At 31.7% G+C, this 27,270-nt stretch overlaps 2 protein-coding genes and 1 long non-coding RNA gene across 3 annotated transcripts in view; all 3 read right to left on the reverse strand.

Annotated features, from left to right (window-relative positions):
* Window positions 1–27,270, reverse strand: part of LOC134274316 (uncharacterized) — a 96,643-nt gene that overhangs the window by 51,499 nt on the left and 17,874 nt on the right. The gene's annotated exons all lie outside the window — the stretch shown is intronic.
* Window positions 14,496–18,800, reverse strand: LOC134274340 (uncharacterized). Its single transcript, XM_062756618.1, has 6 exons — window positions 18,768–18,800; window positions 16,119–16,380; window positions 15,798–15,917; window positions 15,540–15,654; window positions 15,278–15,402; window positions 14,496–14,571 (listed from the first exon to the last, which is right to left on the reverse strand). The coding sequence occupies exons 1-6, from the start codon at window positions 18,798–18,800 to the stop codon at window positions 14,516–14,518; spliced, it is 711 nt and encodes a 236-aa protein (XP_062612602.1). The 3' UTR covers window positions 14,496–14,515.
* On the reverse strand, window positions 18,610–22,679 carry LOC134274309 (integrase/recombinase xerD homolog). The gene is made up of 2 exons (XM_062756581.1): window positions 22,390–22,679; window positions 18,610–20,166 (listed from the first exon to the last, which is right to left on the reverse strand). Exons 1-2 carry the CDS (start codon window positions 22,654–22,656, stop codon window positions 19,153–19,155), a joined length of 1,281 nt encoding a protein of 426 aa, XP_062612565.1. The 5' UTR covers window positions 22,657–22,679; the 3' UTR covers window positions 18,610–19,152.

The following is a 27,270-nucleotide window of genomic DNA, read 5'->3' on the forward strand; positions in this document are numbered from 1 at the left end:
ATCATTTTCTTCAACACTATCTGTAGTTTGTGAAGAGTGCTGCGAACCTATAAAGATTCCCATATTTAATTGCTAAAATTTAAAATTTGTTGAACGGCGGGTTGAATATTTTGCTGATCATCTTAATCAGATATAGCTATGATTAATTTATTTGCAAGATTTCATGAGGTTTGCTTTATGCTTCTTGGCTTTATGTGTAAAAACTTGGAAAGACAGATTGAGGATATGCTCTTGCAATAAATCGATTTATTAGGGCCCTTCTATTACTTTTTCAATGAATCTTCACATAAACAAACAACAGTATCACTTATGTGGAAAATATACAGACAGTATATAAATAAAATAGCAAAATAGACATCGCATTCAAGTTTACGGCCTTTTATCTAACTGTAAATAATATTTTATTTGACATTTTTTCATTGTACAAAATGTGACTTGATCAGCCTTTCACTGTGTACAAACTGCGTCATTTTTGAGAGATGACGTCACATTGACAAGTGCATTGCGATCGATGCATCGTTTAAATATTGCTCTGTGGGATTTAACAAACTACATATACAAAACTGCATGTAATAGTAAGTTTTTTGTAGTCTACAACTATCCAGCTGTTTGAAATAGCAAATAATTTTATTTTGTGGTATTTTGAAGACCTTATATTTGCGTAAACATTTCCCGTATAAATTAGGCCCCGCCTCCTAACTGTAACCTTAATTGTGCTGCCCGCCCCGTCCTCCCCAGAACACAAACTACAAAGGCAATATCTTCAAATTTGACGTGTGTTTGGCAGAAGAAGTAAACTAAAATTGAAAGAAGGACGAAGCATCTATCATATTTCTACATATTAAAGTTGTAAAATTAATTAAATTATAAAAAAAAAAATGATTGATGCAATATATATTTTTAGATTCACACCCTCTCATACTTGAAAAATATGCGTAGAATGTATGGATATATAAAAAACATCAGTAAAGTTAATCTCATTATTAACTATAATTTTAATGTTTTTAAGTACCTGTTCAATCACAATGGCTGCAAAAACTGCTTTCTGACGTCACATGCGTCTCTTTCGGCAAGCGTAATAGAGCGCCTTCCAAGTGTTGCATGCATTTTAGATAAATATATCATATGGAAGTAGTTGGTTCTCATAAGTCAATTATACCTAAAAACCGCATAGAAGTCTGTAAAAGGTGCTTTTATATGAACTTTTAGATGATCAATAAGATTACAGAAAATTATTAAAAAGGCCCTCCACTGCTTTGTAACCTACCCTAATTTTTACACAAACCACAAGTCGTGATCTTAATCACTTAACACGTTTTCCAGGAAAAAAAACTGATAATGAGTGCAAGTAGAAAACTTGAAAATACAAGAGTCATTATGATGTAACCTTTTTAACATATCAATGTACTACAGTTAAATTCTTATCATTTTCAGTTACGTCAACAAAAACCAAAAAAAAAAAAAAAGCTTCAGCAAAAATATTCCTTTTTACTTTTCTTAGAATACCATCCATTTATGAAGTTTATGAATTATGGTCAAAATTAAAAAAAATACCATATGCGTTAGGTATGCTAGGATACTTTTTGAGATTAAATTAACATTTCATCATAATATCAATTCCATTGAACGTATATAAACTCAATCAACTGTGTTTCAAAAATATTTCCCTTTAAACGGTTTCATTCACGGTATTTCCAGTTCTAATTCTGAGATTCTGGGACACTGAAGCTTGTAATTCCTTGAAAATGATTATTTTTTGGCCGTATTTCTTTCTAGATATCATTAATTTTTAAGAAATGTAGAAAAATGTTCATCTGTCGGAAGAAAGAGAATCTTCATCTCTAATGCATAAGTACTTACCACTCATAATCAAGGGAATGATAAATCCCGGTGTACTATTTAGGCAATTAATATTGATCAAAGCTGATATGTTTAACCGTTACATTGAAAAATATCTTTGAAATTCAATCTCTTTCAAAAAAGTCATCAAAGTAATATAAATATATCCGTTGTTGAGAGATATCTATACATGTAGCCAAGCAACCATTTAAAAAGCATTAGCCAATATTCAAGCTGAGATAACAATTTTAAATATCCTTTCTATTTTCATATCGTCTTTAAAGACAACAAATTGCCAATCTATGCAATTGTCATATGATTGGGATGTTCCTATTACATCTGCTATTTATTTTAAGTTCATACGCAAAAAAAAAACACTTCTTAATTTTCTAAAGGTTCTGCTCTCAGCATCCATACATTGAGGAATAAGATTTAAAGGATCTCATAAATAAATACGTTTTGAAATCAATGGATTTCCCGAAATCATGGACTAAAAATATTCAAAAAAAAATTATCTTAATTATACAGAAGCAAAAAAATAGATTAAACTGTCTATCATTTGTGAGCCAAGTTCCTGCAATTACATTAAACTCTCAGATTAAAGTGTATCCTCAAAATTTCCTCAAACATGCACTCTTTCATAGAAGTATTTCCCATCGCTGTTTCAAAAGGTCAAAGACTAGTGTCATGCAAGTTATCGGAAATTGTAGAATTTTTTGGATATGTTCCCCATTTTCATACCATATAGAATATGATTTGGAAAGAAGCTCCATTTATCTTTTCCTTATAAACTCATAAATAAAAAAAAATATTGTATTTGAACTTTATACTCGTGATATCTGTAGGAAAACTTACTTTTATTTTTAATCCATTGGTTAATCTATTAGAAAATGTATTAATAACTATGAGTTAGAAAAAAAATCATTTATTTAAATGGATTTCAATAGAAATTCTTTCATAATTAATGAAAACAAGAAAAAAAAATATCAAAACCATAATATGTTCAGAAATATATCTTTAATTTCCGGTATTTTTTTTACCAAGTCTATAAAATTAAATGGAAATTTAAAAAAAGGTTTTTAAACTTAATAAACACAATGACAAGGAAAGGAGGAAAATCAGAACTCATATTTATTGATATCCCACTAACATCGCTTACTTCAGAAATTATCTTCAAAATTGGTAGAAATGTAATTTGTTGTCCTTAGCTTTAGATGTTTGTAATAAACTCTCCAGGCCTGATTAACAAATCCCAAATGACTGTGCCAAAGTTTTAATAACATAATATTTTATCAAGTACCGAAATGAACTAAACCCTTGGCGAAAAACAAGTTCAATTAAATAAACACTGTTACTCCGAATCTTTTTCCTATATCAAGTAACTTTAACATATCTTTTACAAATCATAATGAATATTCAAGTTTTATAAATAAACTAAAATGTACAGAAATCCATTTATTTATATTAGATTTCTACCTGTCTTTCTTCAATCACATTACTCAACATGTTTAATTCGTTTATTTGTTCGTACACAGGTGTTTCTTGTGCCTCAAAACACTGCTCAACGTTCTGGGCTCTCACAAGAACACTTTCGCGTTTATGCATTCTATAAACATGGACAAGTAAAAAACAAAATAGTGTTAAAATAATTACAGATCCAAAAATAATGATTATTGTTCTGAACATATTCTTATTTGTGGAGTCCTTCTTAAGTTCCAGTTCTAGAAATGATGATATCTTCAGTGTTTCTGTGCTACCAGCATCTGCCAAAGAGATTCCATAATTCATATTGCAGAACCTGTATCTAAAATACATGTATCACTATTTAAAGAAGCAAATTCAAAGAATTGTGTTTTCCCTCCGCGCTTCCGGTGTCTTAAAGGATGCGATCCCATTTTAATGGTATAGGGTGTCAAATATGAACGTCCTATGATAATTATGTCATTTAAAACTTATCATCAAAGGTAATTTATTGAAAATTAGGTCAAGCATGAAGGTCATTATCAAGGATTCGAAAATCCTATAATGTTCGGAAACATCTTGTCACAGGTAATCCACATGTGAATTATGAATGGCCCATCTCTTCGCGTTCAAAAGTTATGACCAAGGTTAAAGTTAAATGATAGAGGAACAGAACGGCAGACAGACAGACGAATAATATTTAATGTACCCTCGCTTTCAAAAAAGCGGGGGACTAAGACCACATATTTTTGTTCTGATTACATATCTGATAAAATCGAATATCGCATTTTTCTTGCAGTATTTTCTACGGAATTTTCTTCGAATCAAGCCAAAGGTGCTAAGTAAATTTTACATTTTTTGCACAGATGTACATTTGTACTAAACACAGCGTTCTTGAACAAAAAAAAAAAAAAAAAAAAAAAAAAAAAAAAAAAAAAAAAAAAAAAAAAAAATCGTTCATTGAGATTGCTAAGTTAAAACACGACTTTTGAGCAGTATTTATCGAAAACAAAAAAGTTTAGATAATGAACTTTGATCGATCTAAAAAAATCTAAAAAAACAAACCTTTGAAGCAGGCATTAAACACGAACTCCTGGAAATTCCAGAGGCGGGTTAAGGTGCCTAGGAAGACTTATTGTGCGGTTAGACCGCAGAGTAATAAGTGTTGAACAGATAAAGGAAACATTCCGTTGACAACTTAAGTATAAAAAAACTAAGGCCTAAAGATGGATATGAAACAAATTACGACCCAATACATGTACTCTGTATATGCTGATAAATAATTATCGCCCATTGCTAATATACTTGACAGAACAAGTTCTGTTGCTAAATCATTGCATTTAACATCAATGCCAATGACGGGTAGATGAAACTTTAAAAAGATCCATACCCAAGCAGCTCGACGAAAAGAGAGGCACGCCGATTTAGTTAATTTACCTTAGTTTTTTGTGAATTGTCTTTGATGTAAATAAAAAATTGGCAGTTTCACTAGTGTTATACTGTTGTTTGGCTAAAATACATTGCATAAAATAATAATATAGATGTAACTGTTTGATTGATAAATACATTTGTTAATAACCTAAATTATTACATGAACGACTAATGGATAACAGTACCAACCCTCAAAGGTACCATTTCTTTTCAACTTAATTTTAATTATAACACCAAATTAATTTAATGATAAAATTATTCTATACAAATCTGTTATATCTAAACAACATTAGTCAGTCACCTGTAAATACTGACCCCAGGGACTATATGTTCCAAGCATCAATCCATATTTAGTCCAATATTGTTACAAACTGATGTCATATATAAAAGATGTATGCCAAAATAACTTTTTTCCTCACTATAGAATGAGGACAGAGTGGCGCCTTATACATTTGGAACATAAGCGACAATGGGTGTTGCGAACACCTGCATAGTTTGTCCCAAAAGTATAATTTGAAAAAAAACTGATGTACGGGGTTAGGGAGGAAGAAAGAAAGAGGTACCATGAGTATTTTAATGACATTTAATCAGTTAAATATATGTTAATTGCACCATTCCCCCTCTTTATAGCGCAATTCGTACTTTAATTATACAATTTTATTACAGCTGCTTCGCTTAAGCTTAAAATGACAATTGTAATACTATGTATTAACGAATATATCTCTTAGTGAACATGATATCTAATTCAAACTCATATTATTTTCAATTAAAAAACAGTTGCTATATACTCAGCCCTCTTGTTAAGCAAAGAACAACATTTGTACAGATCAAAACCGGTCCACTTTTTGTCTGTGCATTTTTAAGGTGAAATTCAGAAATAGAGACAAACTAGGGCACCACAAAGTGGAGAATTCGCTCGCCAAGAGCATGCCTCGGGATTACGAAACAATTAAAGCTTAATTCAAAATCTTTATTTTATAATAAAATGTTGTAGAAGTCAATCAGACCAAAATTAAAATATTTTTCAATATTGTTTCAGAGAGGTATTGTTATGATATATTTCATATGTGATTGAAAGTTTGACTTAAGTCTAAATTTGTTTCATTGTTACAAATACACTCATTAGAGCGTTACTACATTGCACGAGGGTCATTCAAAAATAAATAGATAATTCCCTTTATCATCTTATTATTTTACAAGAGTTAGGATCAACATATTTTCTTATGTAAAAATATTTATTTTGTCGATGTGTAAGATTTCATTCAATTTGACAGAATGGAACTCAGGTCAGCCAATTTTAAATGCAAAATGTTTCGTCACCACGGAGCACGGTTAACAATACTGTAACGTCATAAACAACACCGAGAAAGTTTCTGAAAAGTACTCTGCCTTTTCATAAATGTTCGATTCAAAGTCTATACCATTCCGAAATAGTCTTTTCCATTATAAACAAATACATGACTCTTTTTCAAAATCTATCCTGGTTTCTTTTGCATTTTTAGGGTTTGTATTAGTGGTTTCCCAAATGCATAACAAAAATTTATTTCTGCTCCGTGACGTCTTTCGACGTCATCTTTTTTTTTTTTCATTTTTTAAATGAAGTGTATCTGTCTTAAAAATTGATGTCTTTTAAACGAAGCGATGTACTACATTTAATTTAGCATCTTAACTAATAATACAATAGTAAATGCATGTAAACCTTTGAATTTTAATTCGTCTAAGCGCCATTTATTTCAGGTATGACTATAGACAGTACGAAGAAAAATTAGTAAATAACACAGTTTTGACCCTGCTCCGTGACCCCAATTTTGCTGTCTAAAATCTTTGATAATTTTGATAGATATATGTAGATATATAATAATTTTCACTCAAATTATTTGAATCTATTGTTGAAATATGTGTACCAAATTTTGTTATGATATGACGTTGCGAGGGGATAAATAGTTTGTACTGAGTAACAGTTTGTAGATAAAACATAAACGCTTAAACTCTTTGCTCATCATTGAAATCTTTTACATTATTAACCACAGTCACATTTACCAGTTACCAATTTTGCACCGTTTAAAGATACATTGACGATACTCAATGTACAACTGAGAAGACTCTTGGAGCGAAGCTAATATTTTTAATATATTAGTTTTAATATGCGCTTATCATTGGTAACAAGGTCAAGTAAGATACAAAATTTGTTAAGAAATTAAAATTATGAGAAACTATACCTGCAACTTAATATTTATTTGGTATCTGGTATAACGCAAGCTTTTGAAAAGTAAGTTTTTAAAGTGTTTAAAATAATTGAGTAACGAATAGAGGAAATACCTGTAAAGGTTGTAAAACATTCTCCTGTTACATGATGACAATTCGTACAGTTACATTGTTTGTCACAATCCTCCCCATAAAACCCTTTATGACATTGTTTGGAGCAGTTGATGTCCATGTAACCTGGCTTGCATTCTACAGAAAGGAACTATTAGCACAGAAGGAATATCTCTATATAAGACTACAACCTTAATCAAAATGCACTTAAGCTTCATCAATACTCTGAACACAGAAATAGCTCTTTTATGGCCTTATAAATTTCAAGGTTGAAGTGTCTTTTTTTTGTCAATTTTTTTCCCCTGAGCTATGATATAATCTTTTAAAATTTCATTTGTAATACATATCTCTTTTAGAAAATCATTAGATTTGAAGCAGCATATTATAAAAGTCAGCAGAGAGTTTATGATCCTTAACTTAATCTTATATAATATAAAAAATAAAATATATGCAAAAAAAAAAAAAAAAAAAAAAAAAGATCTGTAATGACAATATTAACTTAAAATATTCAAATACGCAGAAAACGAGAATGTTCAACGATCCCTTGCTAAAGAATTTAGAACGGCTATAGAATTTTTATTCAATGGATTAAAAAATTAATAAGTTGTATTTTTACCGGAAATATGATAAAATAAAAGGAAAATTCCACCTCAAACAAACAAATACAGCGGTCAGTACCGAACCCGTCCACGAACTTTCGAACAACCGTCGTACAATGTATGTGATAGATCCTTTTCGTATTGATTTCCTTTAAGTACTGTGTTTATATTTTATTTTTTAATTTGTCTTACTCTCACATGCACTGCTGCTGCTGTTCCAAATATAATCAGCACAACACTCACTTTCTCCTTCCGTCCTAGATAGAAATAGAAAATGAAGGTTATGTCAAAGGATGACTGCTCTTTAAGCTGTTTTCTGGATCTTTTTTCGGTCGCTTCTGTTTCTTTGAATTCTTTGAAGCGAGGTTAAACCGGATGTCATGGGCATACTTCTGGCTACGCATGCGCGAATAGTTTGGAGAGGCAAATTGCCCGTAGAATAATTCGCCCTTTTCGATTAAGAATATGCCATTCATCGTCAAATCTCGCTTTTAAATCTGCATATCGTTTATTTATTTATTGACACATCCGAATTTCTTTCTTATATATATTATATACTTTAGTATACTAATAAAACATTAATTCTATGGCATATTAATTAGTAGAAAGAACTTGCAGCTTATAGATAACTAAACAAGTTTCATTAAAAACGACATAAATACGCGTGGTTTTAGATTTTAAAATATAAGACAAGTCTTTACGGGCATTTGTGTTTTGCGTTAAGGCCTGATTTGATATACAGCAATCCAAATACAGCTTGATACAGGCCTATAGCAACGTTATTCCATGTGGAGGGGGGGGGGGGCTCCAAAAAAAAAATTTGCGTACCACAGAGCTGTGCTACAAATATACCACCAGATCTATTTTTCCAAGAGCAGATTTCTTCCGTATGAATCCAGAACAGATGTCAAGCCTCAGCCGTTATTGGTTACATGTACCAAAATAGCCCGATTTTTTATAAAATGACAAAGAAATGTAGGCTTATCGGAGATAAAAACATTTTCTATGAAAGTACTTCCAGTCAAAGTAGGCAGATCATGATAATGTGAATAAAAATGTGAAAATAAGAATGAACCTACATGAATATTCACCAAACCTAGAAATTGTCTTTAATTGAATTTCGGTTAGAAACGCATACATGTGGTCCACGTATTGTAGTCCGTTTTTTAAAGGACAGAAACTTGTCTATTAATCTCCTTTTTATGTTTTAAAGTTTATTTTCACGCAATTTTTGCAGATCATTCTTTATTTAAAGATATTTTGTCGATAGATATCAGTATTTAGTTCTTAGCAAAAGATAATTTCAGCTTATTCATGATGCTCAAGAAGATCAAGGTAAACTCAAATTGAATACGAAATAAACTGTAGCGACAATTAATTTTATCCCTTGTAATGCTATCGCTTAAAATGCAAAAAATGAACAATGCCAAATTCCTGCCTATACGGTATACATGAATAATTGGCTTTGAGAGAGTCTAAAATCTTGATAATTCAGTTTTTTTTTCAAACAGAGCAATGATACTGGTGACTTGAAGAGCATGGATAAAAAATGTGTTGAGTTTTGTTCATTTTCAAAATATTTATACGAAGTTTGATATTCAAATCAATAATAACAATCAAAACTTACACTTCTGAGCATTCCCGTGCATTTTTGCTCGATCTTTCTTCATTGCAAAAATGTACATGAAATATGAAAGTACAATAACACAAAACGAAAAGCCAACCTCTCATTCTGTATTATGTCTAAATCGAATGAAACAGAATCATGCAACTAAAACTTCCTCTTTCAAAAATGACATGTCCATCATATTTATATCAGTCTGCTAATCTGTTAAGTCAGCTGTCTTGTTTTATGGAGTCTTTGTGTCTCTCTGTATGAAAATATATACCATATATGTCACATACAAAATTATTGAAATGAATGGAAAAAAAAATTTCATATGCACATAAATAGAACAACGTGCTTAAAAATGTCCATGTATCATAGCAGAACTATAGTTATAGGGCGAAGAAGAACATGCTCACGATGGAGGATTATGTTTCAAATACTCGATAACCAGGCCATATTATTTTTTTTTGTAATTGAAAAGTTTTGAAGTAATGGCCAATATATATTTATAGGGAATAGAAGGTGTAGTCCTTACAGTAACTTGGAATTTGGTGGAACACAAGACTGGACCCTTTTGTGATTAGGAATATTACTTATATTAACCACATCAATTCCTTTTTTGACAAATTAAAGTTTAATGAAAAGACGGATTGTTTAAGCGGCATTTTCTTCAGTAAAATATGCGGGTTTAAAAAGCATATGTTTTGCAATATCCATGATTACAGATCCCAGCCTACATTCTGATGTCGAGGAATCAAAAACTGGACTTACTTTGGCCTTTTCAAGAAGACTATTCAAAAGTTTCATTGGGACAGAGTAAAGTTTGGTGCGAATATGATGTAAACTAACTGATGATTTACATAAGGTAGTAATGAATTAAAAGAGACATCATGTATTATAGGTTTTTTGTACATGTAAGACCGATGCCAATGACTATGCTTATTACGTCTCTGTGTATGTGTAAAAAGTCCCATCAGATTTATAGTGTACATTGATACACTATGGACTGGACAAATTTCCAACACTATCGACATTGTAATTTCATCCATACAAGAGATTGACATGCAAATCAATTTTATGGTTTGTTAAGTAAATATACATGTAAATAAACAGCAAAAGTAAACATTCATGAATGTTTCTAATTTTGTATATGAACTTGTTTGTTCAAAAAAATAATTGCTAGATATGGTCAGAAGAAGATGTGATCAAAGAAAAAAAAAATTGTACTGGGTATTTTTGTAAACTTGTTATATATTAAAATTAAAATGGAGAGGGCTAATATAGGCTATGCCTGCTGCCCAATCCAATTATGTATTTTACATAATAAAATATGTTCAAAACAATATATTAAAATTTAAAGTTAATATTATAGAACGCTTTGAAAAAATTCCTGTACAAAACGGAGTTTTAATGTGTCCACTTAGGCATGCTCTAATTAAAATTACAACATAACTTCCACCAAATTTATAATTTCCCGAAAATTATGACACTACAAATATAATCTACATTTTATATTTCATTATTTCAGATAAATTGACTCTAGTGTTAATTGTTTTCCCAGAAGTGTATGGTACATTTATTTGTAAGATTTTAACAACTTCTAAGATTAACACAGTTAAATTAGTGAGCGTACATATACTCATACTTTACACGACAGTTAACCATGAGGCAGTAACGAGCATCCCTTTACCACATACTTTGTGAAAACTACTCCTTTACAGTTAAGATTAAAAAGTGATTAAATTTTCTTAATTTTTTTTCATTAACCATATGAAATCCCGCGCAAGCGCAGGGGAAATGATATTTTTTTACTGACAGAATAGGGGCCTGTTTTACAAAATAACCTATATTTATGTTTCCTCATGCTGAACAAACTCACCGCAGCTCTGTTTTTGCTGAGATATAATCAAATAAGATCAACACCATTGTTGAGATGAAATATGTCATTTATTAAAATGACGAAATAAGAAAAAAAATATATATGCATCACATGATAGGGGATCAGATCAAAATATAATCGCACAAATACATATTAATGTACTGATCCCCTAAATTTACAGATAAACCATATTTGCAAAAAAATATAAAAACAGTAGGTACAGTAGCAAAAAGATGACACTACATAAATAAATATGCCAATGTTTCAAATATAATCTATATATCAATTTAAAACATATAAATGCAAGGTAGGAAAAGCTAGGGTGGTGGTGGGTGTGCCAAATTTCTTGCTGTTATTGATAGCGTCGATAAAGCGACAATGACCCAGGGCTGACTGGTCAGTTACAAAAAGCATCAAAACACATGATTATGATGGAAATCTCTGATTGGCTTATTGTCTACGAAGGGGTAAGATTTGACAATGAGAAATTTTTGAGTTGCGTAACAAGCAGCCGTAAATGAAGAACTGGGGGAAATTACATAACATGGAACCTGACACTTGCAAGGCCTGGGAGAATTCCAGCAAATGAAGAAAAATCAAAACATTCAGTTTAAACAATAAAAAAGAACACCTAATTACTTACATTTAGACAAAAGAAAATAAACAGCTTTCAGCACATAAATGAAATTATCTATATAATTAGTTGCATGTAAGACCATACACTTTAGCTGATTGTAAAATTTTGCAAAATTAATAATCCTGTTAAAAATGCTGTTGTAAAAATATTTAAATACATTCTTTTAAAAAGATTAAATTAGTTTTCAGTATAAAAGCGGGGTTCCTAATTGTATCTTATTATAGCAAGATAAACGATTTGTTCAAATTCCCAGTGTTTGTTTAGGAAAATTGGTGGAATTTCTGTTTTACTATATTATACATAGTGTACTACGATGCTCATTAACTGAAATTTTCTCTTTGCGTGTTAGAAATTTTATTTTGATAACTTTTGTACTATATCATGATGATTACTTATTATACTTCGGGTGCTCTGCTTTCATTTACATCAATTATAAAAAACGTGAATTTGCACAGCACATTAACCTTGTAGCTTAATCTGTAAGCATATTTACCACAAAATTAGCTTCTTTTATTATTAAGACATACATGTACATGTAATACGTATATCGTTATAGGTATTAAATACAAAAGACTCTCTGTAGATTGACTGATTTATTGAATGCTGATTTACGTCCACTTCGAAAAAAAAATCACTCATATAAAGACGTTCATGTAACCATATACCGCTGAAAGGCTTCAAATTTGGATCTTTACTCGGCACCCAAAGTTATTGATCAGTGTGTGTGGGGGGGGGGTGTGATCGTGCCACTCTAACTGTGACATGAGGGTCGGTTTTAAATTAAAGGTTCCATCTGAGTGTCTCAATTCCTCTTCAAAGTGAGTGGGAACAGTTGCTACCAATTTTTATCGACTTAGGTCAGTCATCGCTGCCTTGAATTGAACGACCTATTCAGTAAGGGGCGAGAGCGTTGCCGTCTAATTTAAAGGGACGGTAGATTATGGACTGTATGTTGAAGGTACTGGCACGAATCAAAGTACCTCACTGCTCAATGACTCTAAGTTCAAGTATATGTAAAAACCACAGGAGCTCGACCTTTTCAAAAGGTAAAAAACTCAGACGCCCGTGGTTTATACATTGGCTGCCCTCCATCAGCAAGCTGGGGCGTCTCCATGTGAGTGAAAAATTCAAAAAATGTACATGCACGTCAAATAAATAGAAAACACAAACAAACAAAATGTTGAAGTCACAGCTATTACTGTATTGTACTGAGAATCCAAGAAAATCCTGTAGTATGGATCGAGTCATGCTTTGAAAACCTTGAAAGACACTGAGGTTGCTACTGAGTAGACTGGAGCAGTCGGAGTTGCTCTGTGCATTAGGAACCTTATAGAGCTATTACTGCATTCTTTTAAGGTTTAAACAATCACAGTGGTTACTGATGTGACACTGAGCCATACGTCATTTTTTTTAATATCAGATTGTCGGTGTAATTTTAATGTATATCACTAGTATATGTGTACTCTTTTAGGATAATTTTCAGAAATCAAAACAAATCAACAGAACATATGTTTTTATTTTTATTAATATTTTGAAAGAACATATTCTGTAGGTTAAGACTTGAGTCTTAGTGATGTCATAAGATAAAGGCATGTAAGTACACTGACTGTATTCTATGTGCATTTTTTGAAAATGAATTCAAGGTAATAATCATGATCAATTGTTAATTGATAAATGGAATGCACTTGTATCTACATGTACAACAATTCTATTAATATGCATATTTTGTTACATTTCATATCAAATATGACACAATCAAATTTAAGTGACATACATATACATGTACACACGTGTTTAATCTAGTTATTTATTCCTGAGATAAAATAGTATACATGCAGAATCATTTTCTCAGTCTACATTATTGATAACAATTGTTAAGTTTATTTAAATTTGTCGGGCCTAATGGTGCTTGAAATGTTATCTGATATAGAGACAGAGAAAGGATAAGAACAACAAAACCTAACGATCCTTTTATAAGTACTTTCTGATTTCAATCTCTGGAACTGAAAGTGGTAATGAAAAGCATGTACAGTACTTCATTCTGTCTTTTGCAAAAGTCATTTAATTTTTTTCTGGTTCACATATCTAAACATTTTGCCGTTAATGATGTCGAGTCTTCAAAATCACTGTATATTATTTTACGATAGTCCATTTCACTTCACACAGCCTTTTCACAGTCCTACAAGCTTAAGGAGATAAGGAATTCATATCATTAAATAGTCCAGCACTTGCATGAAAATTTATTATATTTTACCTAAACATGACCTGCATGAAAGTACAGAAGACTATTTTAAGGACCAATCAAACATATTTTTGAATCCATATAACGAATTGTCAAATTTGCTAGAACAAATTTTCTCTTGAGCTCGTTATAACATGTTAGGGATTTTAAAAAAAACTACAACGAATTAAAGTCGTTTACTCAATTTTTGGCAATTAGGCCCTGTAGAAAAGTACTCGTGTATTACTTATAAACAATACAAATTTAAATATTTTTGTAACGAATTCAATTTGTCATAGCATATTTAAAACAATCGTTAAACCGAATTAAAGAAATTAGTAATAACAGACTTAATTCGTTTTTGAGTTGAACTTCGATTTTAAAACAATGTAAAAATACTGAGTAATTTAATTTGTCTCAACAAATTGGACAAATCAATATATCGAATTAAAAAGTTTTTTGATAGATCTGAAATAGACTTGCGTAATAAATTATACATACCTTTATACATTCCCGGAAGGTCTTACTTGTAAGAATTCTGGGATACTTGAAAATAAGATTTTCTTTCTGTTCTAATGCCTTCATAACAATAAAAGAGCAATGATAATAATATAAAAATATACATTAAAGAAGGAATTAGAGAAAAGTGCGAGAGAGATTTATAAATACTTTGACAATGTCGCTGTTCATCAAATTATTTCTAAAAGGAAAATTAATATCAAATATTTTTAATGTGAAAACACTTATTTTTTTCAGTGTGAAGTCACATTTTCATTTCCAAAATAAGATGACCTCAATGTATTGATTAATTATCAATCTATAATCTTGATTATAGATTAATCAAGATTAATCTTGGAATGTCACATGACGATACAAATTACTGGAAATTATCAATTTTCGTAGGGGTTTATTTTAGTTGTTTTCAATGTCTGGAAATATTGTCCACGAAATGTGAAAACTGCAGACTGTAGAAGAATTTTTCTCTTTTAACTGTTTAACTTTTTACTATATCTCAACCTTTGATACACTCTTACACATGCCCTAACGATGTAAATATATCATCAATTTCAATTTCAATTTAAATAGAATATTAAAAGTTTTCTTCAATTATTTAAAGGCAAATTGTGCTATAAGTGTTAATTTAAAAATCTCTTTTTAGTTCAAGACAACCTTTAAAAAGAGGTAAAGGGTTTATCTGAAATAAAAGGCTCAATAGATTTTTCTTATTCAATCAAAGTTACATAAATCATAGTTACAGTGTATCTTTTAATACACCTATATTTACCTTTTTGCTTCAAGTGAGTTCTCCAATAAACACAAAGAATAACCATCAGCAGTACCACTGGAATGGTTATACCGAATGAAATCCCTATATAATCTATGTTATATTCCCTTTTAGTTGTCTCATATCTACAAAGATGATTGTCTAATTTGCAAATTAATCATGTAGTTAACCGACTTTTCTGAAATATACACGTATTCATTATTCCTTATTTTCTTTATTATAAATGCAAACAAAAAATTTTAGTGATTAGAATCGTTCTTACGTTTGATTCTCTGGTCTTGAAACAGCCTTTGTTGTATAGGAAACAGTTTCATTTCTTGTTGTCATATCTGAGGTTCTTATTGTCGGGGTTGTAATTTTTCTATAACAGCCCGTGTCTTGAAAAAAAGTAGGTGATGGTTTTAAAAAAAGGATATAAAACATAACACGAGCTAAACACCCGATGTAGTCTATCCTTTTACTAGTAATGATAATTCTCAGTTGATGTGTACAAGAAAGAAGGGTGATAAAAAGTAATTACATCGATATGACTCTGTTGAGTTGTAATATGTAGGGCAAGGGAAAGGAAAATCAGTACAATCACTTTTGTAGATTTTCCGAATGCTCCTTAGTCCAATATTAAACTCTGTACATTTTCCCGCTATCAGTAAAGAAAGAAATCGTAGTAAGTTTAAAATTAGGAAGAGTGGGGAATAAATCTATCAACTAACTATCTTGTTTTAACTAATAAACGATATTTACATTTATTTATTTTCAGAAAATTCGAATGTATATAGATGTAAAATACCATATATTTATTAAAAAAATGTTAATCTCTTTCGCCTATCACAAACTTACTTACATTGAATATAACGCCAAGGGGCGCAGACTTCAATGACTCTTGTCATATCATCATTTAGGACACAGTGGTATTCGAAGGATCTACAGGTCTGATTGTACTGTCGACAATTTTTCTTAATTGCAGCAGCTTGATATTCCTTAAAGTCTGTTGGACACGCTGAGACATAAGCTATGGTTCTTAGGGATTCTTCACATGCGTTATTGGGAAGTGTTAAGCAACGTGTTCCTCTTGTAAAAGCTGTGTACAATATTACAAGTGCTTTCTGTAACAATATAATGACTATTTTGATACATTTACTTCACATTCACATTCTACTTAGAATAGCATGACTTATCCTATTTGTTTGTTCATAGTCTTGTGGACTTTCAACATATCGTTTATAAAGAAGTTTGAGATATACCGGGTAATATAATTTATTTAGAATGTGTTTTGTATTTTACGTAATGATGATTTCTGATAAAAAAAAAAGTGCTTGACTGAACAGAATATGAAATCACAATGCCACTAGCTAACTATTGCTTACATAACGTTATGTCTTTTTTATTTTAAAAGTATCGATTGATGGGTACAAAGCTCATGATTTTTCTGCAGTTTAAATCTGAACATGACTCCTAAAAGAATTTGTCCGCCATATTCTGTTGGTCTCTCGCTATATCTGAAGGACCCAATACAAAGCCACTCACTTAGTCACTGTTCAGTGTAATCGATCGTCACCGGCGTAGACAGACGTTTGCTAAACAGACGTTTGCTAAACAGCACTCGATAGCGTCAAAAATAACTGTACTTCTTCTAATGCAGGGCAGCAAGATACCAAAGAAACTTACAACAGTTTTACAGTTCAGTGCAGTATACAAATAAGCACAAATTGACGTAACTAAAACAAAATGTTATCAAAGGTAATGCAAGATAACAGCACGAAAAAGGGTCCCCTTTCCATTCCGATACCAGTGACAATAGAGCAGCCAAGAGAGACATTTGCTTTTATGACTGTCACCTCATTTCACAAAAAATGTCATTATATATTTCCAGTCACATGTTTTTAAAGCAGACGTTTTGGTCTTACTACTTTATAAAACAAAACTGGGCGGTTAAAATCTGTTTCTGAATTATATGAAAAGAAATGTCTAAAAATTTATACTTATATTACAATATTTCGTTATGTTGACTTTATGATCCCATGCCAATCATCATCAATTGGAATACTCGTTTTCCTTTAACATATTGTGTAATTTGCTTACAATCCAGTTCATATAAAATAATCAAAGTCCCTAAGCAATGTGATAGTTGATGGGTTCCATTTCTAACCAGTAAGAACTGGGATAAGAATCATTGATGTTATATATTTAAACAGATATTAGCCCTCTAGGTATATAATTTTTGTTAAAAAAGCGAAAAAAAAAACCCCAAAAAAACCAAAAGGTCCTACTTATCAAGTCACAGAAAATATTGTATTTGAGTGAATAAAAAAATAAGCGGTAAGGTATCCACATCGCAGAAATATTGGAAATAATGGAAATATTATTCTAAAAGCATATTTATTGTCAGAAGAAAAAAAATGAAATTAAATATTTCAAAATGTTCTAATATATTCATACGCAGTACTTTCCATAGTTCTCTCTCTTTCTCTTTCACACACACCCTTACGTGTATGTACTTTTTGAGCAAAGGATTTTCAAAGTACTCAAAGGCTTCTAACAACTTTTAAAGGTATTATTTATTAAAATATGAAATGGTTGTTATCTCTCTTTTATCAGTAAGTAAACGAAAATAGAAGGTTTTGATTTAAATAATATGACGATTGATTTAAGAGAATCTTATTAGGCTGTTCTTATTTATAAAATGAGACAATGTTAAAAATTTTGTTGTGAGAATATGTATATAAATGATTATTAAAAATATTATCATGCTTTCTTTAGGTAGTATTTTTTTTTATCTAAAATGAATGGCAAGTTAGTGAATTCTTGTGGTATGGTAAAATTCTTATCAAATACACAACATACATATAAACATAATAGTATTTACTTTGTTTATTCATACTTTCCTTGAAAAAATATACTTGTGAGGTTTATTTTCTATTGACCTTCCCTGTCTACATATAAACATCCGCATTAAATGCATTAGTCTAGTCTTCACTAATCTCTGCTTATACAAATCTATGCATTAATGCACAAATAACATTCTTATTTTTTTATTTTTTCATGAAAGATCAAGATTCTAACAAACGTATATGTACATTACCAAACAAAATGATCGTAGATGAACAATTGAGAGGCTCATATCTTGTATTCTGTTCTATACCCTACATCCGCCCTAATTCCTACCACACTGTGTCCCCTGGAAACTAATAAATAGATAGTTAAATGTATTTCGAAACGATAACATGAAGTGCTTTAAATCGTGATAGAATTGAAAGTAATTATCTAATTCGAAATCGTTGAAAGGTAATTTTATTTCATAAAGAAGGACAGTTGAGAATTAGATACCGTATAAGCAGAATTATATTCTCCCTCACTTCGTTCGTCCGAATATAAATTAATGAAGTGCTAAATGAATAAAACACAACACATGTTAAGTAGGAACGCTGCTCGCTAGTGCTTTTATTCAATTCTAATACATAACCACTTTATGAAACCAACTGTATAGCCCAACTTCATTACACTCCATTGCATTACTATCCTCCATATTTCTTACAATCTTTAAATCCTCGCGAGCAAGCTTAGAGTGCCGTGCTACCGCATGGCCTTACTATTTATACCCCAAATAACCACGTGACTTCAGAAGAAAACTTTTCGAACACATACCGCACATAATTTTAATTATATTCTCCCTCACTTCGTTCGTCCGAATATAAATTAATGAAGTGCTAAATGAATAAAACACAACACATGTTAAGTAGGAACGCTGCTCGCTAGTGCTTAGAGATTCAAAGAGATTTATCATTGGGCTGATTTCCTACAATGCAATTATAACCATATATAGACAAATATAGATTCACAAAAACAATTTTAATAATCATATACACAAACAACAAAATTTATATGCGTAAATTCTTCGTTACATTTAACTGCTTTGAAACAGAATCCTTAATGTAATTATCCCTTGAAAAATCTGTCTTCCAACGACCATGTATTTTCAATAACCTGTCATTTACCCCACATGAAGCTGCAGAAGTAGCGCCACCACTACGTAAACTATGTAAACCAAATAGCTTTGAATCCACACCAATGGTTGATAAAGAATCAAGTAATATTTCACGTGCCCTGGTGTAAGAAATAGGCTTGTTGATATTACAAAGCCTGTGACAATTAGCTGATTTGAAATAACGTACAGATCTAAAAATGAAATCGTCTGGTTTTCCTGATATTCCAGCTAACTGTAAATAATGTTTTGCCCAAAACACAGGACATGTAGCATTACCTGTACTTGCAATGAGAACATCATTACCTCGTCTATAAACGTCAGTTTTGCTGCTTTCAATATGTAAACACATGTAAAAATCATGAAAAGAAATATTTCTAACTCTTAAGTTCGCAAGTTCATTAAATCTTAAAAACCCCGCAAATCCCATCAGAAACATAGCACACACTCTTACACTTAATAAGTCATTTTTCCGACTGTCATCACCGTATTTGTTTATGATCTGCTCCAAAATTTCGGGCGTAATAGGTTCCTTCTTCTGAATCGGCTTACTAAGGATTCTTTTTCCTCCTTCCATAACCATATGCAGAATTTTTGTATCACACGGATTAATGCACACATTGAAATCATGGAACCACTTAATACTGTAAAAATAAGCTGATAACACTGATTCTGACACCGACTGTTGCACGAGACTGCTAAGAAATACGGCTACCGTACTCACTGCCGCGGGTAAATGAGAAACACCATGATCTGAACACCAGGTCCTGAACTTTTTAAAATATGTGTCGTACATTTTATTTGAACTATCACTCTTCCCTTTCCTGATTATGTGCTGAATGTTTGATGCTGCTGAAGAAAGTCTGCTGTCCTTTTTCATTTCCTGAATTTCTGTCCAAACACTGCGTACCTAAAGAAAAAATGTTCTCATATTAAGATTATGAAACCACCGTCATATCCAAATACATGCATATCAAAATAATAATTTCATCACCCAAAAAGTGTCGTGTTTTTTAAACAATTAGTCAAATCTTTTTTCACATGGTGCTTAATTTTTTGCACATGGTGCCTTACTAATAGATCAGTTCATACAAACTTTGCACATGGTGCATGAATTTTTATTGTACATTGAACTGCACATGGTGCTCAAATTTTATACTTTTCAGGATGTTCCAAAATTTACTTTCAAAACCAGTACATTGCTCTGAAATTTTTCTGATGCAAAAATACCGTTTTTATCTGAACCAGCTGTGAAAAAATTTGTAGGATTTTTATATTCAAAAAACTTCAGCACAAAATCGTGAAATTTATTTTTCCTTTCATTCCAAACCATCGGCCAATACAAAGCGGATTTCCATTTTGGAATGATTAACGTTCCAAATGCTTTACATATTTGCATATGAGTAATAACTTTGCATATCAAAACAGGTGGGGGCACAATCCAACAATTATCGTCAGCCAAATTTTGTGCAAACGCATCAACCCCTGAAGATCCGGGAGTCCAAAATCTAGAATAAAATTTTTTAACTTTTCTATTCTTACTATCTGCAAATAAATCACGGGTATACTCTCCCCATACTTCATTAAAAAATTTAAAAATTCTGTTTGAAACTCCCCAATCATCAAAATCATAAATCTTGCTTAATTCATCTGCATCTGTATTCATAGTTCTAGGAATCCATTCTAACTCTAATTTTATCGAATGCGCAACACACAAACCAAACATTTCCAAAGCAAGCTGATGCAGCTCGTAGTTCATACTACCTTTAGATGCAATAAGTACTGCATTTTTATTATCTGTATATACTTTGACAAGTCTACCCGACAGATAATTATGCAAACTCTCAATAATCACACAAATAGCTTTTATTTCTCGCCACGTAGAACTTTTTATTTTTTCTGAATCACTCCACATGTAATGCACTACCTTTTCATTTTGTTCTAAAGAAAAACCTGCTCCTGCAAAAGAGCTCGCATCCGAAAACAAAACTTTTGCAGGTATTTTTCTGAACCGTGTAATTTTTGATCTCGGTAAAGTGGCCAAATTCTTGTACCAGAAAAGCAATTCAATAATACAGTCACGTGACATATTCAATACACAATCCCAACCAGTTCTCTTACACAATGCCATGCTCAAGTGCCGTGTCATCAGCTGACAAATATTACCTAAAGCAGGTTTCAATGAAATGACCTTGCCCACAATAGAAGCGACATTTCGCGCAGTTACTCTACTTACATTATTCACTATCGAAGCAACAACAGAACGAATACTGTCAATTTTTTCATTCGGAACTTCTAAAATGCCATCTTTCAGATTCCATATAAATCCTAACCAAATCATTTTGTCTACTGGAACAAACTGCGATTTTTCTATATTAACCTGAAACCCTGAGTGATCTAACGTTTTCTGTAGAAACGCGGCTATTTCTATACAAGAATTGTAATCAGAGCAAACCCAACCATCATCGAGATAAACTACGACAGGAATGCTATGAGATCTCCAATATTTTACCAATACCCTCACAACTTTTGTGAAAATATGCCCTGCAGAAGAAAGCCCAAATGGCAAAACAGTGAATTCAAAATATTTCCCTTTTCCTTGAAATTCCCAACTAAACCCTAAATACTTTTGAAATTCGGGATGTACATCTACATGGTGGTAACCCGATTTAAAATCAAATTTTATCATGAATTGTTCTTCTCTAGCATATAACATAGCTTCCTTAATTCCCTCGAATTTAATTTTTTGTTTCTCAATAAACTGATTAACATGTCTGAGATCTAAAACAAGACGTTTTTTACCAGACGCGTTAACAGACACAGTCAAAGGATTAACTACAAAAGATGGTTCTTGAACCTCTCTAACACACCCAGTCTTAATTAGGTCAGAAATAGCTGAGCAAACAAATTCTGCATGATTTAATGAAGACCTGTTATTGTTTAAAATAATACTATATGGAAGTTCTTTGAAAGGTATAGCATACCCAAATCTTATAGTATTCAAAATAAAACTATTAGCATTAAGCTCGTCATTCCAGAAATTTATGCTTTTCTTGAGCTTGGATTTAACACTTACCATCTCAACATTTTGCTCATATTCATATTGCTCATTTAAATCAAACATATACTCAACTTCATTATTTTCACTGCTTAGAGGTTCCACTTGTGCATGTAGTTGAGGTTGACAAGGTGGGGATGGGCTGGCCTTTGAGGTATGGGCAGTCTCTGACCATGTGTCCGACTTGCCGACAGTAGAAACATCCGCCACGATCTCTTTGGAACTGGAATCCTGTATTTCCGACCCTTGAAGCCCCTGTGTTGAATTTTTCGGAGGAATTATACGACTGGCTAAAGCCACGAAAAAAGTCACTGGGCGCAAAGCTTCCTCTGCGTCTTTCATACGGTTTTACTCTGAAGGATCGTTTTCTTGCAGCACGCCCCACAGCGTAACGAAGATTAGTGGCATCTTCGGTATTATCTGCCAAAGGGTCATCGAGATACTCGTGCACAGTATCCCATCCGTGACGGTCAGCGATTTTCAGAATTTTGTTTCTCTGTTGTAGGGCTGTCTTTTCTTCCTTAATAACTGCTGCAGCCTTTGTTAAATCAACTTCCTGAATGAGACCTTCAATTTCAGACAACTTAGAAAGTCTATCTTGATTAAACGCAAATTGAATCTTATGCCCCTCATGCTTAAATTCAAATGCTTGTCCGGACTCAGGCACGTGCGCTGCACTTTTCAGGGCATTACTTTTTCCTAGTTGTTCTGTAAGTCCCGCAATTGTACTCACAATCACATTACTTTGTTTTTCTAAGGCTTTGTTGAGTGAAGTACTAAACAGCGAAACGGCGTCCTCGTTTGAGAGCCCGACTTCATTACACTCCATTGCATTACTATCCTCCATATTTCTTACAATCTTTAAATCCTAGCGAGCAAGCTTAGAGTGCCGTGCTACCGCATGGCCTTACTATTTATACCCCAAATAACCACGTGACTTCAGAAGAAAACTTTTCGAACACATACCGCACATAATTTTAATGTTTATCGAGGATTTAATTTTGGCATTATAAGCGAGGATGCTTAGATCGCCAAAATTGAATATCGCTAAAAATTAATTGCGTTTTATTTTTTTAAAGCTTTTTTCGTGAGTATTTTAAAATCACTAAAATTACATATCCCTAAAAATAAAATACTTATTTTTAAGGGCAAATCGATAAATTTACCTATCGCTAGAATTTCCAATTCTACGGTAAGAACCAAGCACTCTTGGATGTATCTAACAAGACTTGCTCAAGACAGGGGGTGGGGTGGAAAACTGTTGCTGCCTACACCAAAGGGAGTAAGAGTATTGAGTAGAACATGTACAAAAAGTACCAATTAGACAGTTCATACACAGCTTAAAAAACAACGAACAAAATACATGATTGTTAAAGAAAGAAGTCGAAATTATTTTTATTAGAGAAGAAATTACCAAACAATAAGCCTAGAATGATTATATTCTATAGTTTTATGGGGAAAAACACAAAAATTAAAAATGGAAAAGGGTATCCCTTGTGTTAAATAAGAAGGGGGTGTTCTTAAACGGAACAAATGTCTGTGGTATTAAGCTATTGTTCTCGCTGGTTTCATGTACAATCTACAGGCACATGCAGGAAGTGATCTGCAGTTTAAATGGACAATATTTCATTGTATTTGACTGAAATTTTTTGACGTTCTGTATTTCTCTAGAAACTCTAGTGACATTTATGACACTAATGAATTTCCATAATGTTTGGACATTAATACGTAAATTAACAGAAAAACTTCCTCATGTACAAATAACAATAAATTGATCACTTTGATTGCAATGCCCTTTTACGCCTATGATTTCGTGTGTTTATTTTTTTAAAGAAAGAAACATGTATTTTTCTAAGATCCGTTAAATGCTAAAAAGAATCGCCCATTCTTTGTAAAGAATGCATATTTTATCTAAAAAATTCGCCGATATTCCCATTTGTCACCTTAACTGTACAGCGCAAGGATATTTAAAGAGATCTACCCTTTCCTGCTAGTTTTCAAAGCTAAGATTGCAGAAAAATATATGCTTGAAAATTTTCCATCCTATTCTACATGTAACTCTATACACGATAAATCTGAGATGAGGACAGGTGAAATATGTTGTGATTATGCTAATAGATATATGAAGTTTATAGATATTAATGAACTTTCGTGTGAAAAGCATCTAATGTAAAAAGTTTAGAAATTTGGTAAATAGAGAAAAAATGGTACATACATAAAAAATCGTTGTTATCTCTCTTTAATTAATTGTGGAATGTTTAAATGGTATTTTTATACGATATATATGACAATGCATTCAAAAATTCGATGATGGTGTTCAAATTTCAAAGATTATACAATAAAGAAATTAATGTTTTCAGTATGTCAAAAAATAATTAAGATATCGTCAGCCATTATATGCATGGTATGTATAGAAAGTCAGTTACATTTTTTTCTAAGTTACATTTTTATATAATAAAAATCTCTTTAACACAAAATGCTTTTCAACCAGTCATTTTCTTTTACTTTCTCTGAAAATATTATAAACTAGTAATAAAGGCTTGTTTTGTAATCTAATATCAGAAAGATAATAGGTACATGATCATGAGCTCATGTATGCATACTAATTTTCAAAATCCTGATTTCCAAAATTCAAAAGCCTTTAAGTTTAATTTAAATTTGCCTGCGGTATTTTTTTAAGAGACACTCAAAGTTCAAAGAAACTGGGTTTTAATACTTGTATTTTCCATCCATAAAGTCTTTTGAAAAACAACACAAAACAGTAGACTTGCTAAAAAAATATAGAAATATGTCTAAATTGTCAGAAATATGCTTTAATTCGGTTTCATGAAATATTTTTAAAAGGGCAAGCTCAAGAAACACGAGGTCCGTTACCATGGTAATTCACAAAACCCAAAGCACCGTGCAATAAACAGCTGTATTTACAAATTATTAAATTCAAACCTCTTACAGTTATCGAGATATACGGGCTGAGAGACAAACAGAAAGGCAGACGCCGGGTAAACTATTTTTTAAGGGCCCCTCTGCTCTGCAGGCAACACAAACATGACAGTATCCAAAGGATGTGATTTCATCAATCTTTTTTTTTCTCGCGGACAGATCTGTTCTTTAACAAAAATGAGGCACTTGAAACTAAAATATCGCGTGTCATAATCATAAGCGCACTTGAGCGGTGAACATTATTCAAAAAGGCTTCATTTCTCCTAAGAGATTTATATACAATTACATGTAATTGACTGTATTTTGAAATGGAAACCATTGAAGATTTCCAGAGATAATAATCGAATTAAAAGTTATTTTCCAATACAAAGAAAGCTTTCTATAAGCTGTATAGCGGGCTTTATGAAACCAATTAAATAAAAAAATGTTAATTTTCTTACGAAATAGAGTGTCTATGTTATCATGATCTAGAAGAATTATGAGGGCTAAATCTTATAAATATGAAGATCTCTCCTCATCATGTACCTTCTGTAAAAAAGAGACATTGGAACAATTGACCAATTATTTATTCAATGTTTTAATGCACACGAACTATGGTGTATTATCACAGGCACTTGTTTCTGTAATAAATTTTTTACCAATAGTATAATAATAACACAACGTATCTAACTCCAAATTACACGGAGTACCCCCTCCTTTAGAATCGCGCTCATTTACATTTTCAGAGAATAGTCAGTGGCAAACTGTTTATACCTATGTCATGTACGATAATTTATCTACACGACCATATATGGCTTTCTTGTCTTTGATTTCTTTAATCTCCGTAAACAGCGTCAAAACACTACTCGCCGACTGGAAAAGTCTATCAAAACCATTGAACGGTACGTATCTGCTTATCTCGGACAAAGAGAAAAATTAAAGAATGGGTGGTTTTAAAAATTTAATTCCAGATTTTGAAAATTGCATTGAATAAATAAATTTTCGTAGTGTCTTATTTTCCACAAACACACTACGATGTTTTTCCGACGTAATTTTAGGAACAGATTTTTAGCCAATCAAATTCGAGGTCAAATTCTTTGCCCGAGACTAGAACATACCATTCTATGATGAGGTTTCATTTTCCACTCTTCGAGCAGAGTTTTTAAGCTGATTACGGAGATAGAAAGAAAATAAAGAAAAGCATGTCAGATATGGCTTTGTAGATAATTTAAGGTAGAAGACATAGGTATAAACAGTTTACCCGTGCATTTCCTCTGAAAGTGTACATGTAAATTAGCGCGATTCTAAGAGAGGGCCGGGGGTACTCGATGTAAATCGGGAGTTGGATTCCTTGTGTAATTATTATACTTTTGGTTAAAAAATAATGACCGAAACAAGTGCCTCTGTGTGTCATTGAAGAATGGGTTCTAAATTAACAGAACATTCATTGTAGTTTTGACAGACTACTCTCCTCCTTATCATGATAGCAATATTTATTATATACCTAATGCGTATCACTCAATAATACTGTTGATTTCATGCAATCACGTGTCGTCGTGATCCGACTTCCCAGATCACCAAACTGTAGTTTTCTGAATCCATATAACCACTCTCTGAAACTGATGACGCAGTAAGCAAATACATGACGTTATTTTTCTTGCGTGTTAAAAAGTCCCTTGCTATTATGCTTTGTTTTATGGATAAATATTATATAGTTGATCTCTAAAGTTTTTCTTTACTATATTTTGCTATTTATGAGGGTGTATATAACAAATCTATCATTATAACTGTAACTTGATCCTAAGAGCCGTATCACGTCTCGTTGAATATATATATATATATATATATATATATATATATATATATATATATATATATATATATATATATATATATATATATATATATATATATATGGAAATAACAGAAAATTTCCTCGTCAATTTAGTGTATACAGTGGATAATGGATAAACAATTAATATGAAAAACGTAAGTTAGCATTAGTTTCAATGATACATTTAAGAAATGAATTTAATT

This window comes from Saccostrea cucullata, unplaced genomic scaffold, assembly GCF_032062105.1.
Source record: "Saccostrea cucullata isolate Sc308-1 unplaced genomic scaffold, CSIRO_AGI_Scuc_v1 ctg2617, whole genome shotgun sequence".
NCBI classification, from domain to species: domain Eukaryota; kingdom Metazoa; phylum Mollusca; class Bivalvia; order Ostreida; family Ostreidae; genus Saccostrea; species Saccostrea cuccullata.